Source organism: Alexandromys fortis, unplaced genomic scaffold (assembly GCF_014885135.2).
Source record: "Alexandromys fortis isolate MF-2015 unplaced genomic scaffold, M_Fortis_MF-2015_v1.1 scaffold_65, whole genome shotgun sequence".
Taxonomy (NCBI): Eukaryota; Metazoa; Chordata; class Mammalia; order Rodentia; family Cricetidae; genus Alexandromys; species Alexandromys fortis.
In genome coordinates, this window is record NW_026067986.1 from 8,466,865 (window position 1) to 8,484,487 (window position 17,623).

Below are 17,623 nucleotides of genomic sequence, written 5' to 3' on the forward strand. Positions count from 1 at the left end.
ACCTCACCTAGAAACAATGCCTACCGGAAAAAAAAGGTTCCTCCTTGATTCAGTACGGAAATAAATGCATAGCTCCCACAACTGTAAGGCCCGACACCAACAGAGCTATACTTTACACTAAGAGTTTTTTTTTTTTTTTAAAAAAGTCTGGCCAGGTGGTTGGGGAGTTTGCTCGGTGATTTAAGAGTACCTGTTGCTCTTCTGGAGTACCCTCATGCCGGCTCATCATGGTGGGTAACTAGTTCCTGGGGCCTGGTGCCCTCAGCTGACTTTGGTAGGCACCACGGAAGCCAGTGGTACACATACATACACGCGAGGAAAACATTCACACACATGAAGTGAAAAGAAATCTAAACACACAAACAAACCTGACTGGACCAGGGATAGCAGGTCTAGAAACCTACTACTGACTTGGGGCGCCGAGAGAGGAGTCTCAAGTTCAAGGTTAGCCTAAGCAACTTATCAAGACTCTAAATAAACAAGCAAATACAGAAAGAAAAGACTTTTAATATTTCGTCTTAAAAATAAAATAACTTTAAGAGTTTGAGTATTAACAGGGGGGGGGTAAAACCTAAGTACAACATGTCTGTACTGTCCACAGCCTCGGCCTACAGAGCTGCTAGCCAGCTGTAGTCTACTTTTCTGAACTTTCTCAGCTCTTTCTCTTCCCGTTTTGACAGCTGATGTATGACATCGTCCCTCAGATCCGTGTTGTGTGTCTCCTGGGCTTTCTCGGTAAGGTCGTTTTCTTCGTCTGAATCATCGCTTTCTTTGTTCTCTTCCATGTCTACATCGGGAACTTCTTCAGCACTTTGGCAACAGCAGAATAAAATATGAACACCGTCAGACGTTTCGAAAGCATAACCGTAAGACCCACATTAACATACCACACAGAAAAGATGACCCCGTGATGAGAGTCTTTCCGGAGCACGGCCATAAAGGGGCAGGCGGACGTAGAGAAAGTGTGGTTCTCAGCACATCTCTAAGCACGCATGACACATTTCCCTCACTTAGTTATAGATAACTGTACTCAATAATCTATGTCATCAACTACATATCAAAGTGGACGACAATCTCTAATCAATACTGGAGATGATCTATTTGGAACTCTTACCTTTCAGTCTCTTTAGACAGCAGCAACGAGCTCACAAACAGAGAGCACAGGAAAGAAGCCGACGGCAGGACGTGGGCTGGGGTGTGGAGTAGCTAGAGGTATGCAAAGAGGCAGACTTTGGTGAAAGATCCTCCTTGGGCACAGGGTTACTTCCCTTCCTAATACCCTTTGTTCTAAATGCTAAACTGAACACAAAAGGCTTCCCCGGGAATAACGAAGCCAAAGGAGGCAGGCCTTCCAGCTGCCCACACCTGAGCAACCCTCTCTTCTCTCACCCAGGTCCAGGAGAGAGAGAATCACCCCACTGAGGGACAGACGATGAATCACATGCTCCTGGAGACAGAGCCTGCAGCTCCAGGACCCCCACTCACCTCCTTAATCGCAGGAATGTTCTCCGTTACGGGGAGTTGTACCAGCTCGTTCTCTGAAGTCTCACTGGACCTCGCATCCTGCTGCCGCCTGTGTTTTCCCAACAGGAGAGAAAACGGGGTCGTGGGCAGACTTTCTTCTGCCAGCAGCTGCACGGATAGAAGAGAAAAGGCCATCATTTCAATTCCACTCAACTGTAGGTGGCTCTGGCGAAGGGGCAGAGATCACTCAGGGTTGTTCTCATGTCACAGAAAAGCAGCTGATGCCTAGGGTCCCACTTTCTACACGGGAAAGCCAACCACAGAGGGCACGCGCTCATGGGGGCAGAGGACAGAGCGAAAGGCCGCATGACACGCTGGAAGGAGAGCATCTTAGTAGAGCCAAGAAAGCAACATTCTCAGACAGCTGTGAGAAAAGCAAGGTGTGTGTGTGTGTGTGTGTGTGTGCTGTCGATAAACATGAGAAAACTGCCCACAAAATAGACAAAAACTGAAATAGAGTAAAAGGCTTGGGACTGAGCAGAATTTGTTTTTTATTTAAAAACGAAACCCAGGGCAGCTGGGGGTGTGTGGGAGACGGAGTCAGGACACCCTGAGTCAGTCCCCCATTCACAACTCTCTAGGGAGCCCCGTATTGCAGGCACAGTAAGATGGATGCATTCAGTAAGACCTACCTGGACTTCCTATTTAAACAGAAAGACATACCTCCCTGTCCCCTCTCTCCAAGCCTGCTGCACCTCCTCGCATTTTCTAATTCCTTCCTACAGCCCAGCTAACCGCTTTTGTCAGAGCTGAATTCTAAAAGCCGACTTTCTTTAGGAAGACAGCGTAGTGCGCACAGACGGCGGCAAATGCCTACCTGTTTGCTTGTTGGCGTGAGTTTCTCTTCCGGAGACTTTGTACTGAAGGTTAATAAACACTGAAACGACAGGCAAATTAATGGAGTATATGAACAATATTAATGAAATGACACAAGATTTTAAAATGTCAAATTTCCATCTTGACATATACATCTGCTCACAGAAAAGCTAGGAAGGATGTAAACTTGCTAGAAAGGTCCTGTGAGAGTTACAAGACTTTGAGTCTCAAGACTATGTTTTTTGAGACATGTAAGACCTGGTAATAAAATAATGGCCACCAGTTTCTTCAACAGCAAATCAAGCTGTAAAATTAGGGAAAATGTTAATAAACGCAACATAAAATGGTTCTGGTGCTTGGGGCTTTGCTCGGGTCAGAGTTAACAGACAGCCTCGCGGATGAGGGGGTAACGTGCTAAGACACCGCGTGTGTTCACAGCACCGCTGGGCTGACATCTATCTGACGAGTTCATTTGGGAAATGACCCTGTGAAGCCACAGTTCTACCTAGAAACCAGCTTTCTAAAGTTATGTCCATAAACTGCTCACACTTCGGGAGAGTTAATTACCTGTGACTGCGTTAGGAAGTAAAACTGGGACCTGTTCAGCCACTGGTGAGCTTCCAAGGTGAAGGACTCCGGGACGTCGCGAGGCACGAACACGCCCCACTGGACTTCCTCTCTGGAGATGGTCCTCTGAACATAGAGCGGCCTGGGCTCGCTGGGCTTAAAGACGAACACTAAGGGGAAACAGAAGGACGATGGCACTTTACCTGTGGAGGCCGCCTGTCCCTCAGCCTGCAGGGTCACACTCAGCCTGTGCCCAGCCCACCTGGTAAGAGCCCTTCTTAGACTGTTTCAGGTCTGCTGTTGTTTCTGTGTAATCTACCGAGCGCCTACTGTGTGCACCACACAGGGAAGGAATGAGGACGAGAACCCGAAAGAGACAAGGAATTCTGTTCCAGAGACCAGGGGCACAGAAGAAGAGACACCAGAATACTGTCCAAGCCTTTGTCTTAAGGATCAGAAAAGAGATGGAGACATTGTCTCAGAAGCAGACGATGCCCAGGTAGACATTTAAAGGAGACTGTGAAGGCTGAGTCAGACCTGGCCCGTGGAAAATCAGCAATGTATCAGAATGCTCCTAGCACTAAGTGTGAAAACACACGCTATAGGTGTCTGGCAGGAAAGGAGGAGCCGCAGACGGGTTTCTGATCCACAGCGCGTGTGCTTCAGTTATACGAAAGACACTAGAAAGAACACTTCGGAAACAGGCCTGATGCCATCAGAGCATGGTGAGTACTTACAGTCTGAGCCCGCTGCAGACTGCGACACCGCGGCAACATGGTCTGAGTACGGGTCAGCTTCCAAAACGCTAACGTTTAATTTCGCGCTCCACTGCACTGTGGGAAGAGGAAGCACGTCTGAGAGCAGGTTCGTCAGGAGCATGGGTCCTCTTCATCCTTCTGGGCACAGTGTAGTGCTCACTATTCTATGGAAGGAGTCTGAGCTCTCCCTAACAACAGACTCACACTGCCATCCTCTGTGGAGGGTTCGGTGAAGTGTGCAGCAGACAGCGGAGCTACAGAAACATCGTCAGGTCCTTCTGCACACTGTCACCAAGCAAGGCTCATTCAGATCCAGGGATGCGGCTGGTCTGCTCTTACACACACACATTCGGTACAGACAACATCACATCTTCCCTACGTGCAAATCAAAGGCAACAAAGCCTCATTTTCCAGGAGTTCTGGGAGAGACTGCTTTCAGATCTTACACTGCCCAGGATCCTACCATCAACAGAGCATTGCTACTTAGAAGGTGGAGGCCTGCACCTGGGGCACACTGGGCACAAGGTCTTATTGTTTACAGTAATCTACCACCAGCCCACTGATCCGAAACTTTCGGTCAAGTGAAAGATTACATTCACATTATTATGGTAAGGACAGGCCACAGGACCCTGAATTCCATCAGCGCCTAAGTGCAGCACCCCACGCGCGCTTCCCTAGGCCACCAGAGTAAACAGCAGCTACTCGTCCCGCCCACAGCCGAGTCACCTCCGCATAAACACAGCTTACATGAACAGCTGAGCAGGTTCCAGCAGCACAGAATGGCATTCTCAGTGGTGCCGAGAAGGTACTTGGAGCATGTCAATCTTCCAAAGCACAGGTGCCTAGGTCAGAAGCACGCCAGGGTGAGCGGCGGCAGCACCAGTTACATTTACCTACACAGAGCGGCGGGCTGTGAGTCCTGGACTTAGTCCTATTCAGTGTAGACCACGAGCAGGCAAGCCTGTCCCTTCTGTGCTCCTAAGTGTTCTGGCAGCAATGGAATTGGGGCTAAGGCCATACAAGGGGTGTCTAGGTACTTGTAGCTCTTTAGGGAACTTTGATGATCGCCTCTCACGTGCTGCGTCATGTAACAATCGCCACACGACACAGAGCTTATGTAAAATGTGGGATGACAATGAACAAAACCTTATGGTCTTTACCTACAGGAGAAAATCTGTACTCAAAATTTGACAGAAAGTTTTACAAAGTAAATTTAAAATCTGATATATTGGAAATGACATGGAATCAGTCACCTGTCAGAACCGTCCTCAGGTCTGGGTACCAGCAGCAATGGTTTGGGCATTACATTATGTTCTATGGGAGCACAGGGCTAACATAGCTTTAATTGCTTCCCAGGACCCCCATTCAATTGCTCACTGTTCTAATGTTCGTTCAATGTCGATCCTGGTTTAAGAATGCTTGTAAACTGCTCACGTGTACACAAGTCTCAGCTTTAGAACATTTTGAATAGCTTACCCTTACTCCCCAGCAAGCTAAAACTACTTACTTCTACTGGGGAAACCATAAATCATTACTGAACTTTAAAGACTTACTTAAATTACAAAGATACACATACTTTGGTAGAGCAATTCAAACTAATTTACCTACCTTATTTTCCCAGCTCGTTGGCAAAAAGTACACTTTAGTTCCCACGTTTCCGTATCCCACACTGTAACTATTTCTTCAAAGCTAACGGCTAGCAGGGAGCTGTCTTCCGAGAAACAGCAGTTGGTTGCTTGGTACTTGTGATAACTGCCCACAAAGTCACAAGTCCAGCCGATGGCTTTTTCTGTGGAGAAAACAAGTCATGGCAACAATGACATAAATATTAATAAATAGCATTACAGACACGTTATAAAAGCTAAACTAAGAAAAGCAAAACAAAACCAAAAACCAGATTCCCCACACTGTGCTAAGTTTAAAGTGTTGGTCTGGTATCTTCCCCTTTTTGGAGACCTTGACCGCCCCCTAGTGGAGAAAAGAAAGGCTCAGCGCAAGAGCCCAACATTCACTTCCTCAGGGCACAGATTCTGGTGAAAGGGTATGTAGAAATTTAACATGAAAAAAAAATCTGCTGAAATTAAGCAATAGTTTATAGAACATAACAAGGTAGAAAACCCCTTCTCAAAGAGGATATTAAGGACATACGAAGACATCACTTCTTCCAGCGGTGACTTCTCAGCATGACCTACGACCTGCGTGCTAACTTACTGTATATATCGGAGTCATCGGCTAACACCCACACTTTGAAGTGGCCGTCTCTGCTAGCTGTGACCAGCATGGGTCTTTCATAGTTTTCCGCATTGTTGAAACAGAGAGCTGTGATGTGGTCGTCATGAGGCATGGCGATCTTGGTGTTAAGGGAGAACCTAGCGGAAGGAAAACCACACGCTTACTCTCGGAAAAGATGCGGTAGGCCAATATTCCGTACATAGTGCGGTGATATCTTTAACATGGGAAGGTGATGGATTGTCACGGACACGGGACAGGTTCTGACATCACACGCGTCCGGGGTGACTCAAACGCCGATCTCTATATACAGCAGCTAGCCCACTGGTAAAAAAAGAGCCAAACACAAACAAGCCATGCTGAATAAAGGTCTCCACAGCAGAAAGCCATGCTGAAGGCCTCCGCAGCAGGCTCCGCAGCTAGCTACACGGAACATAGAGGTCTGCTTCTAAAGACAGACACCAGAAGAAAACAATGGCCTTGAAAGGCCCCACTATGTTTATAACGTTAAAATACGGGATAAAAATACCTATTGGAACTGCCCCAGTCCCACACTGTTCTGTGTCCTGAGAGAGCATCAGAGCAGGCGAATCAGGCACCTCTGCAAAGAGAGAGGACTAGGAAGAAAAGTCACTTAGTTCTTGGGCCTCTTTCCTCATGCGTGCAATGTGCGGCACAGGCTCAGGCTACCATACTCTTTAGAAAATTCCCCAGCTAGGTGTGGCGGCGCGGGCCACGACTCCAGCCCTCGGGAGGCAGACACAGGCAAATCTGAGTCTGAACCACTCAGGTCTACGTATCAAGTTCTAGAACAGCCAGGGCTACACGAAGACCCTGTCTCAAAAAACAGCTGGTACACAGACCCAACGAGCGGTTCTCAAACCAGCGGTGGTTATTTACATAAACATATGACTCATGTCTACAACGACACATGTCTATGATGACACATGTCTACAGCAACACATGTCTACAACGACACATGTCTACAACGACACATGTCTATAGCGACACGTGTCTATACTCAACTCTCACAGACACTGAGGCACATATGGATTTGAATTCTGGATTTGCCTGGAACTGTGTACTGTGTTGTGGGCTACAATTCTTTCTCACGGTTCATCGTGTCGGGGACGACACAAGACCTACTTGACACGAACGCTTTCTCAGCACACAGAGTTGAACAAAGCTTTACTATTGGAATAATGCCCCAAGCCCCATTTCCGCATGTCGAAATGGAACAGAAAGACTGACGGCTTAAACTGTGGAACAGGAATCAAGCGAGGGGCCACACAGCAGGATTACCCTTGGGTCTTCTTGCTGAAAACCCACAGCTTCATCTGCATTTCCAGTTCAGATGGGTTTTCTTGCCGTTGCTCGACTGTGGCCAGCCACGTGCCGGAGTGGCTAAAGGCGGCCTTCTTTAGCTCGATCTGGATCAGCCCGTCGTCATTGATGTACTCTTGCTGGATGATGTCTAACTGACGGATCAGAGAGGACGGGACGGTATTAACTCAAGTGCTCTTAATTCACAATCATAATTTCTCAAAGCTAAATAGAATTCTCTTGCTTTAAGAGAGGAACAAAATAAAAAAAGTAAGTGATGGTCTAAGTAGGCTAGCCTTTTCATTTATGACGGATCTCTTAATCCCTTACAGTGGGTTGCCTAGTGTTTGTTAAGATAATGAAGTGGTTGCTTTTGGCTAGGGAACCTTCGTTTGAACAGCTGATCTGAATAGCAGATCCAAAAGGTCTCAGATGTATTCGACGGTTAGGATGTTTACAGTCTCAGGAGGCATCTGGGGGCTAGGACCTAAGTCTACACATAAAACCCGTTCATATTTTATGTGCACTTAAATCTATAGCCCTATCACTGCGTCTGAAAGCTCACGTGTGGGCAGCAACAACGGCAATAGAGTAATCACAGACACTATCAGCTGTGTGCAAAGACAAACACATAGGATCAACATCAGGCGTCCCCAAAAACCCCACAACTCCAGCAGTAATGTAAAGACCTAACCCTCGTTTTAAAGCTTTGCTTAAAGATCAAAACCTTACATTATATAGCTGCTTATCACCCTGGAGGGAATAAAACTGCAGGTGACCAGGCTTTCCATTCAAAACTAAGGCCTTGGTTTTCGGGTCGACCATCAAGCCAGTGGATATGCTCCTATCTGCAAGAGAGGAGATGGTGATTCACGTGTGGGCAGTGGCTGCTCGTCAGGTCGGTCCCGCATCCCCGAGAGTCCGCAGTACCTTTCACTAGGCCTTGGATTACTGCACATGCGTCGAGGTTTCGTTGGATAACGGTTATCTCTGTTAAAGCAGGGAGACAAATCAGTAATATAAATAGGTCAGAGTGCCAAGGTGAAGAGGACCCGTGTTTATGTGACTCTGAAATGTGCCAGAACACAAGACGATCCAGGAAGTTCAACTACGTCCGTGTTATTAGAAAACCAGGGCTACATTTTACAAGTCAGTCGAACAATCAGGGACGGGAATAGAAGTTTCTGGCGAGGCCATTAATCTTTTCTCTCAAAGTCTGTGTGTTCATGTGTGTGTTGCGGGGTGGGTGCAAGTGCTCTAAGATGCTAGAAGAGAATACTGGGTATCCCCCACTTGGGGTTACAGGGGGTTGTGAGCCTGATGGGGGTGCTGGGAACTGAGCAGGGTTCTGTGTAAGCGGAGGGCATCTATTACCCGCTTTTACAGATTGCGCTCACGGACAAATGGATGGCGCACAGACTGATCTAGCTGAGAAGGCATGGGAGGAAGAGACATGCCTCTCGTCCTATGGCACGCCGAGGCGCTCCCTCACTCCCTAGAGCTGTGACGGAAGACACTCAGAGCCCTCTCACGACAATACTATTACTTACGGAAGTAGGAAAGCCCACTTCAAACACACCTTCCATCTGAAAATATAACTGCCATAGCAAGAAACACAAAAACAATTTTGAAAATGATGGATCTGGTGGCATGTGAGGCTAAGAGAGGTGGAGGAAAAAAACCATGTATCAGTAAGCCTCTTCCTGTTCTTAGCTAGTTCTAGGTCCCTGTTTCCCATCTAGAGGCTGCTGACTAACGTATGGCCACCGAGACACTCAGACTTACTGTTGTCAGAGTGAGAAGTGCAGAACAAATCTCCTGCAGGGGAGACGGAGATGTGCTCGATAGTCGAGCCCAGGCGAGGCAGAAACTCCTTGTTCTTCTCTGCTCCCTCCCGCCACTCGACCAGCACGCACTCGCGCCCGCCACTCAGCAGACTGCTGCCTTCACAGCCGAAGAGACCACACACACGGGCAGAGTTTGGAGGGAGACAAAACAGGCGAATATAATCAGCATTTAGGGGATCTCTCTGGAAACTGACAAACGTGTCTTCATACCATTTTAACTGCTTTCACTGATTATCTAGTCTTATTTCAATTTTATTTTCAATTGACATAGCTGCACAGATATACATGGTACAACATGATGCTTGCACACATATATAGTATAATACTCAAATCATGTCATCTGAACATCTGGCACCTCGGGCATTTATCTATTCCTTGTGATGAAACAATCAAACTCTTCTTTTATAGTTACAATAGTAATAGCGACAGCCACGCTATTGAGCAACAGAGGAAACAGAGACAAGATGACCTACAGATAAAATGTCTGTCAGTCCAACATCTAATAAGGGATTGATATTTATAAGGTCTAAATAACTCAAATAGTTAAAAAGCATAAATAATACAACTGAAGAATGGACTAAAAAAAAAAAACCCTTTAATACAGACATTTCCCAGAAGATACACAGAAGCCCAACAGGGGTATGAAAGCATCCTCCACATCAGTAACTATCAGACATGCAAACAAACAATCAGAATGCGGCAGTGCCTCACTGCACTGGAATGTGGAGAAAAGGGACTAAGTCTTGCACAGTCGTTACAGAAAACAAAGTCTAGACTGCACTTGGCAAGCTTGTGCTGGGTATACACGCAAGAGAGAAATGAAGCCAGTGTCCTGAAGAACGTAACTTATTACTATCACACACCAAAACTCGGGCTCCATAATATGAACTAACCGTGCTCAGCCCAAATGAAGAATATTGTCAGCAACTTTGGGAGGAGATAAGACAGGATTTAGTCACGTGATGTTTACAGTGTATACTACTGTATGTTTATGACCATTCCTGGACCTGAGATGGGCAGAGGCCACAGTAGAGAGATGAGGAAGGACAGGTTAGATGAGGGAGAACCAAGACACTTCAGGAAACACACACACAAATACACATGGACGTGTACCAGCACACCAAAGCACACAGTATTCAGTTTTTCTTTCTGGAGGTCAGAGGAAAGGAGGGCAAAGGTGAGTAAACAGCCCACATTTCTTCATCTGCGGGGTTAGCTCCCCTTCTTTCTCTTTTATGTCTCGATCCTATGTCACAATGGTACTCCTGCAGACACCAGGCACGGCTCCTCAAGTCCAAGGCTTCAGCAGACAGAGTCTCGCTCCTGGCTCTAAGGCAGTTCTAACCCTAAGTTTACCTGTCTAAGGCTTCAGCAGACCGAGTCTAGCCAGGAGCTAGCCCTAAGTTCACCTGCAGCATCCAGAGTACACGGGCACCTAAGACCTGCCCAAATTCTTGCTAACCACCAGACGGTATGCTAGCTAGCCACTGCCTCAGCTCCTCACGTCCTTCATCCGTGAAAGGACGGTCAACACCACACTTCACAGGTATGAAGACAGATGACGGAAAACACCGGTAGCTATTTGCATTTAACAGACAGAAGCGGATTATGGACTAAACTCTATTCTAAGGCTGACTTGACTTTACACGAGTTTTCTGAGTCAGGAGAGATGAACACAAGCGTACACTCTAGAATCCGGAGAGCTAAACCACATGCTATGGTGGCGAGCAAAGCACAACAAAGAGCCATAAAAATAGTGTTCCTAGCCTGGCGGTGGTGGCGCACGCCTTTAATCCCAGCACTCAGGAGGCAGAGGCAGGAGGATCTCTGTGAGTTCGAGGCCAGCCTGGTCTACAGAGTGAGTTCTAGGACAGGTTCCAATGGAGTTACAGAGAAACCCTGTCTCAAGGAAGAACAAAGCGTTCACAACTTGACTCCCGTAACGTGTTGTTTGTGACAGGGTCTCTCTACAGAGCTTAGGCAGGCCCGGAACTCCTGATGATCCTCCTGCAGCAGGCTCCCTAGAAATGGAATTACAGCTGTATACCATACCTGGTGCCTCATACAATTTTAAATCTTAAACTATAAACGTTGTGAGTCCCAACATTTGATTCAGATACTTCTAAACATCCTTTTCGTCATCAAAGTGGCCTTACCTGACACCGTAAAGGCCAAATCCATCACCAAATCGTGGTGCCAATGCAAACAGGTGTATGTATACTGCTTTTCGTCATGAAAATTCCGCCTGTTGCAGAGAACAAAGTGCTTTTTAACGCTGTTTCTCCTCTCATAATATCTCATACTATACCCTGATTCCGGTCTTCCCTCCCTCAACTCCTCCCCGCCCCTCCCATCTAGACCTACCACTCCCTTTCCGTCTCTGATGAGAAAACCAACAGGCTTCTGAGAGAGCAATACAATAAACTATAGTAAAACAAAAACTAAAAAACCAAGAGAAAGCACAGGAACAGAGACCCACTTGTCTGTGCTCAGGAATCCCATAGAAACACTGAACTGGAAGCCATACTAAACAGGCAAAGGACACTCTTTCTGCCTCCTCTTCCAAGGGGTTCCCTGAACCTCGAGCAAAGCTATTTGATGGAGACATTTACTTAGGGCTGAGGAAACAAAACTCTTAACTTGACCTCAGGTGCAAGATAGGAAACGACGGCATGCTAAATCCAACAAATGGCCATCTCCAGCATTCGGGCTTCAGTATTGGGAAACAGCTTGTTATTCCTAACCAGAACCACCTCTACAGACAGGTTGTTATGACGCCACCACACCACCTGGTAGGCATGCGGCAATGCCACGTTGTCCTGTTTTAGTTCAAAGGCTGAGAGCCTAGATGGTTCCGGGTGACACAGAGCGCTTCCTTTCTCCAGAAGATTAGGGTGAGGTGTCCTACGGGACCAAGGAAGGCAGAGCTCGGCAGCACAGCCCAGAGGTAGGGGTGCTCTACAGGGCAAAGGGGAGGCAGAGTGCAAGGGCCCCTGTGTTTCCCCGAGCTCACTGACCAAAGGCGGATCTTGCCATCCATGTGGCCGGATGCGATACAGTCTTCCTTTGGGTGGCAGGCGACACAGGTGAACCTGTTCCTAGCGTTCTTCTTATTTTTGGTTGATGGTAACGTAAAGCTAGGAAAAAGAGAGACAACTTTCCTTGGGTTCTGAACCAAGCATTCTGTTTGGCGGACATCTATTAAAACACAGTACAAACTTCAAGTGACTTGTATCTTATCCCAGGAACTGGCCAACGGAAGCTCCTAAGGTAGGTCGCGAGGACAGTCTTTTTAGGACCTTTTCCTGGCCTGGGGACAGCTTATTCAATTTTCTCTCTGAACCAAACTTTCAGCATTAAGCTTACGGCCATGCTTATTAAATCCTAACTGCAACACCTGACTTTGTGTCCTAAAGAGCAGCGACTGAGGAATCAACTGTTGGCTCTGTCTAGGTGGGATCACTTGTGAAGACGTGAGGCTCTTACAAGGGAGAATGGGAAGATGCCCGTGGCTGACAGAGACTGTCTACACAACACCCAGCTCTCACCGCAGCCTCTAAACACGGATCTTATTCATCCTTACAACTCAGTGAGATATTGTCTCTACTTCAACATATTAATTTGAAGTACACGGTGGCTGGAATCATGAAATTGTTTAAGACCATGCTGTGATTTATTTATTTTGTTGACTTGACACAAGCTAGGGTCATCCAGCAAGAAGAAAGCTCAACTGAGACAATGCCTCCATTTGCCTGTTGGTAAGCATGTGGGAAATTTTCTTGATTGACATGGAGGTGGGAGGGCCTAGCTCTCTAGGGGAGATGCTACCACTGGGCAAGCGGGACTGGGGGGTATAAAAAGCAAGTTGAGGGAGCCACAGAGAGCACCGATAAACAACATTCTCGGCCTCTGCTTTATTTCCCCCCTTGAGTTTCTGCTCTAACTGCCCTTTATGAGGTACTGTGAGATCAAGATGATGGTCGAACACATCCTTTCCTCCCCTGCTGCTTTTCCTAAAAGTGTCTTTCTCAGCAACAGGAAGTGAACTGCAACAGGAAGTGAACTGCAACAGGAAGTGAACTGCAACAGGAAGTGAACTGCAACAAAGCCCCAGTAACCTCATATTTCGGCTCCTACAGTCAATGAGAACCATCAGGCCAGGCCTTGTCAATCTAAATCCATTTTTACACCAAGTCCACAGTTGGTGCATTGCATATATGGGGTCTGGGATGGAGGAGACCCCGAGCTAGGATCCTCACCTACGCTGGAGGTTCCCACTTCTAGAAACAAGACCCAGGAAGCAGGTTTGTACAACACTGTAACAAGGGCTCTGGCAAATACGATGAAGTCAGTAAAAGGGAAGCCTTACTTGCATGTCTTTTTCTTTTTGAGAAAGTAAACGGATAAGTAGAAGTCCCGCACCGCGGCGATATATTCTCCCTGGAGATTGAAGCAGAAGGCAGCATTAGGAGGAAAGCTCTCTGAGACTGCACTAATGCAAAACGGCATGCTAGACTTCGGCCATGGAAAAGACCATCCTACCTTTAACATCAAGAGGAAGCAAGCCCTAAATTCTACAACGACACTCTTTAGCTTTAATTGTAGTGACTTACACTTTTTTCCCCATTAGGCATCCATATGATACCACGCCACGTTTGAGTCTGTCCACAGCCGCTGCCACAACCAAGACCTAGAAACATTTCCTTCTCCCCTGAATGCCCCTTCCCCGTCTGGTCAACGTCCCAAGTCTCACCATTTGTATCATCACAGTTTATTTTACCGTGTGTTGCAACTGTAGCTCAACACAACCACCCTTCTGAACGACACCTCTATGTAGATCACGAATGTCTTTTCAGTGCGGAGGAGCCCTCAGCTGAGTAAGGCACCAGAATTCTGTCGTCTGGCTGGCGGGCTCTGGTTGTCAGTTTATGTTTCAGAGCTAGGGGGACACCGTCACTCACACACACACTCCTTTACGGTCATGCTCTAATCTGGGGCCACGGGGCCTAACGTTGATCTCAGCCTGACACCCTTGGTACCTGCAGCAGCCGTGAGGCGGACTCTAACTGATGATCAGCAACAATGAATACTGACCGACCATGATAAAGGGATCTTCATTAACCCCGCCCAGGAGCGTGAAAAAGGAATCCTACAAACCCCAAGGCTGACGTAATAGGTCTTCGGTGGCATTTTATTTTAAAATAATAAGTTATTAACAGGTAGCTAGATAATGGTACGAATATCATCAAGTACCTGTCAAAAACATGCAGGGTGCAATATTCAGCTGAAAAGAGACAACTATTTCTGATCTTATCTCCTTTGGGAACTGTCATCTTCTATGTGTTAAAAAAAAAAAAGTCTAGAAAAGTCTTTAAACATTATCCCTGGTGACACTGAAGATTTTCTTTCCTCATTGTATTTTTCTGTAATACCCGAATTTCCTATAATGGGTATGTCTATTACAGTTACAGAGTCCATATTGTCTAAAGAGACACAGCCTAAAATAGAACAACTTCTTTTTCTTTTATTAAAATGGAACAATCTCAGTGGTTTTTATATGAAACAGGCAAAAAAGAGTAAAAATACCAGACATTGTTATTTGGGGGGGGGGGGGAGTTATAAAAGAACAAAGGGCAGAATATGTAACATAAGGATGGTTCTAAAAGAATACAGACCGTGAGACTGGAGAGATGGCTCAGTGGTTAAGAGCACTGTCTGCTCTTCCAGAGGTCCTGAGTTCAATTCCCAGCAACCACATGATGGCTCCAAACCATCTGTAATGAGATCTGGCGCCCTCCTCTGGCATGTGGGTATACATGGAGGCAGAAACTTGTATAAATAAATAAATAAATAGATCTTAAAAAAAAAAAAAAAGAATACAGACCGTAATCCAGGAATACTTGTTAAAACAATGTCATAGATCTTTAGTTACCAACAAAACTATAGTATTGCACTGGATCACCAGTGTTGAGGGGAAAACGTACAGGGAACAAATTTTAAATACAAGCAAAAACTAACAGAAGAAACCTACCTCATTTCCGAAGTCAATGCACTTGGGTGACCGGTTTACATAATCCAAAACAAAGGTCCGCTCCCTAGCTTCCACGTTCTGGCTTGATGACTTGGACAGCTTCACGGAAACCAGCTGAAATACGTCTAGCCAAAGGAAGCCATTTGTTATAGTTTCTCTAAAGCAAGCACACTGAATCACACAAAACTGCTACTCTGTACGCTCAAATGCCAAGACTTTAACTTAAGGTCATATTGAACAAAAAGCTTAATTCTTCATTTTTTTTTTTTTTCCAAGACGGGGTTTCTCTGTATAGCCCTGGATGCCTCAGAACTTGCTTGGTAGACCAGGCTGGCCTCAAACTCAGAGATCCACCTGCCCCTACCTCTAGAGGGCTGGGATCAAAGGTGTGCGCCACCACTGTCTGGCTGAACTCATCATTTTTTTTTTTTTAAAAACTATTTACCTAATGTCTATGAGCTTTGCTTGCTTGTATAAAAGTGCACTTCATGTAGAGCTGGTGCTCACGGGGGTCCTGAGAGCGGAGCAATGGGTGGCTGTAAGCTGCTCCAGGGCTAAGGGAACCAAGTCCAGGTCCTCTGCACAGGCAGCGAATGCTCGTAACTGCTGAGCCATCTCTCTAGTCCCTGGGCTCTGCATCTGAACAAGGTCTGAACCCACAACTTCTCACCACTCCTGGCTATAACTGTAGAAATGAAACTCTTACACGGGTTTTTTGTTTCAGTATACCAAGCTCAGATTTAAAACGGCACTTGCCTTTAATCCCGCTGAAGACCTCAGAACAGAACCCCCACTCTGATGTAAAGATGACAGAAATTGGGGAGGAGGTGGAAATTTTTAATTAAAAAATAAATAAAAAAAATTCTTGGGGAAAAAATGACAGAAATTTACATGGTAACTCGAGATTAAAAGCAGCGCTGAGTAACACGTTTCTGTGAAACTGCAAAGATCCAGCTGACGGCCACGAGAACTATTAAGCGCACTCTGCTGTACCTGGGTCTTCTTTAAGGATTGTGAGGAAGACGGAGTCTTCAGCGTTGGGAGGAATGTACAGGGCATGGAGCTTAGGTCCAACGGTGAACGTCTGAAAGAGATCACAGGTCACACTATGTCCCGTGCCCCCAGCAGAGCCCTGAGCTCGCGGTGCAGTCTGAGGCTCACACCTCTGTCTCCCTACCACAAGACAGTGCCTGTCTATAGGGGCCAGGCACACTATTTCCTGAACAATCATTTAAATGCCTTCCTGACTCAATGATTGCAGCGTCTCAGTGACTAAACCTACCATAATATTAAGTAACATTAAGGTTATATAGAGTTGGTTCCACCATAAACAATTTAAGGAAGATATATATATGGGGACACACACACACATGATATTTCAGTGAGAAATTCTTACAGAAAAAGAACTGTATTTTTGGTTTTCTTCCCGCTGACTACATATATAAATTCTCTCTAAACCGTGCTCATTCTGCTCTTTTATAATGTGTATTTTGGCAGGGGGGAAATCACTGTTTAAATTTACACTTCTAACATTAGTGGGATGAACCATCTCACCATGGTAACTGGCATTTCATTTCCTGTTTTGTATAATCCCGAGCTTACACATGCCTTTCCTACCCTTCCCAGCTAATGCTGGGAGAGAACCCAGCACCTCACACAGACTCCCCACCACTGAGCTACAGCCTCAGTGTCCAGGATCATTTATTTCCCGTCCTGTTGGTCTAACTAGTCTGTTTTTATTGGTGTTTAAAATATTTTCTCTCAATGCTTTTATCAGTCTTCTTTCTGTGATAGGACCTTCAAATTTTTATATAGTCAGAACTATGTATCTTTTTAAATAGTATAGATTTACTAATTTGTTCTGGAAGTCCCTTTATGATTAAGCCTTATAGAAAAAAGAAAACTAGAGAACAATACACATACCTTTATCAAAATGCCATCAAGATAGTCCCACAGCTTAATTGTGCCATCAAAGGAACAAGAGTAGAGCTAGAAGGGTAAAACAGCACAGAACGGATTAAACAGTTTTCCAAAATTATCAATGAATAATTGATAATTTTATGGGCCTAAAGGGCTGCTTTGTGCATGCTGTTCATTAGCTCATCGTTAGCCTTTAAGGGACAGTGGAGTCTATAAAACTTGAATATCCATCCCTACTTAAAATTTAAGTGCAAAGCTTCAGGAGCCCCCAGCACGATGCTCAAAAAGTAACAGATTCGGCTTTGGGATTTGGGGCTGTTGGGCCGGCAAACACAAAGCCTGTCTAAACCAAGCTATAGCTTCCAAGCTGCTAACTAAAGCAAAAAACAGGAACTTAAAAAGCCAGGAGGTAGTGGTGGTGGAGGAGGTACACACCTCTAATCCCAGCACTCAGGGAGGCAGAGGCTGGTGGGTCTCTAATTCAAGGTCACCCTGGTCTAAAGAATGAGTTCCAGAAGAGCCAGAGATAAAGAGAGAAACCCTGTCTCATTAAACCAAAAAAAAAAAAAAAAAAAAAAAAAAAAAGAAAAAAAAAAAAAAAGAACATG

General features: G+C 45.9%; 1 protein-coding gene across 1 annotated transcript in view; it reads right to left on the minus strand.

Annotated features, from left to right (window-relative positions):
- Nucleotides 1–487: 487 nt before the first annotated feature.
- Wdr75 (WD repeat domain 75) overlaps nt 488–17,623 on the minus strand; it is a 24,320-nt gene continuing 7,184 nt past the window's right edge. Inside the window, exons 4-22 of the mRNA XM_050159166.1 lie at nt 17,019–17,084; nt 16,089–16,179; nt 15,096–15,220; nt 13,434–13,504; nt 12,082–12,201; nt 11,221–11,309; nt 9,003–9,161; nt 8,148–8,207; nt 7,950–8,065; nt 7,197–7,372; nt 5,877–6,034; nt 5,274–5,454; nt 4,413–4,507; nt 3,645–3,740; nt 2,908–3,077; nt 2,342–2,401; nt 1,486–1,632; nt 1,115–1,206; nt 488–810 (exon numbers count right to left, since the gene is read on the minus strand). Coding sequence (XP_050015123.1) covers nt 609–810; nt 1,115–1,206; nt 1,486–1,632; nt 2,342–2,401; nt 2,908–3,077; nt 3,645–3,740; nt 4,413–4,507; nt 5,274–5,454; nt 5,877–6,034; nt 7,197–7,372; nt 7,950–8,065; nt 8,148–8,207; nt 9,003–9,161; nt 11,221–11,309; nt 12,082–12,201; nt 13,434–13,504; nt 15,096–15,220; nt 16,089–16,179; nt 17,019–17,084 — 2,274 coding nt within the window. The 3' untranslated portion in view covers nt 488–608. The remainder of the gene's footprint in view (nt 811–1,114; nt 1,207–1,485; nt 1,633–2,341; nt 2,402–2,907; nt 3,078–3,644; nt 3,741–4,412; nt 4,508–5,273; nt 5,455–5,876; nt 6,035–7,196; nt 7,373–7,949; nt 8,066–8,147; nt 8,208–9,002; nt 9,162–11,220; nt 11,310–12,081; nt 12,202–13,433; nt 13,505–15,095; nt 15,221–16,088; nt 16,180–17,018; nt 17,085–17,623) is intronic.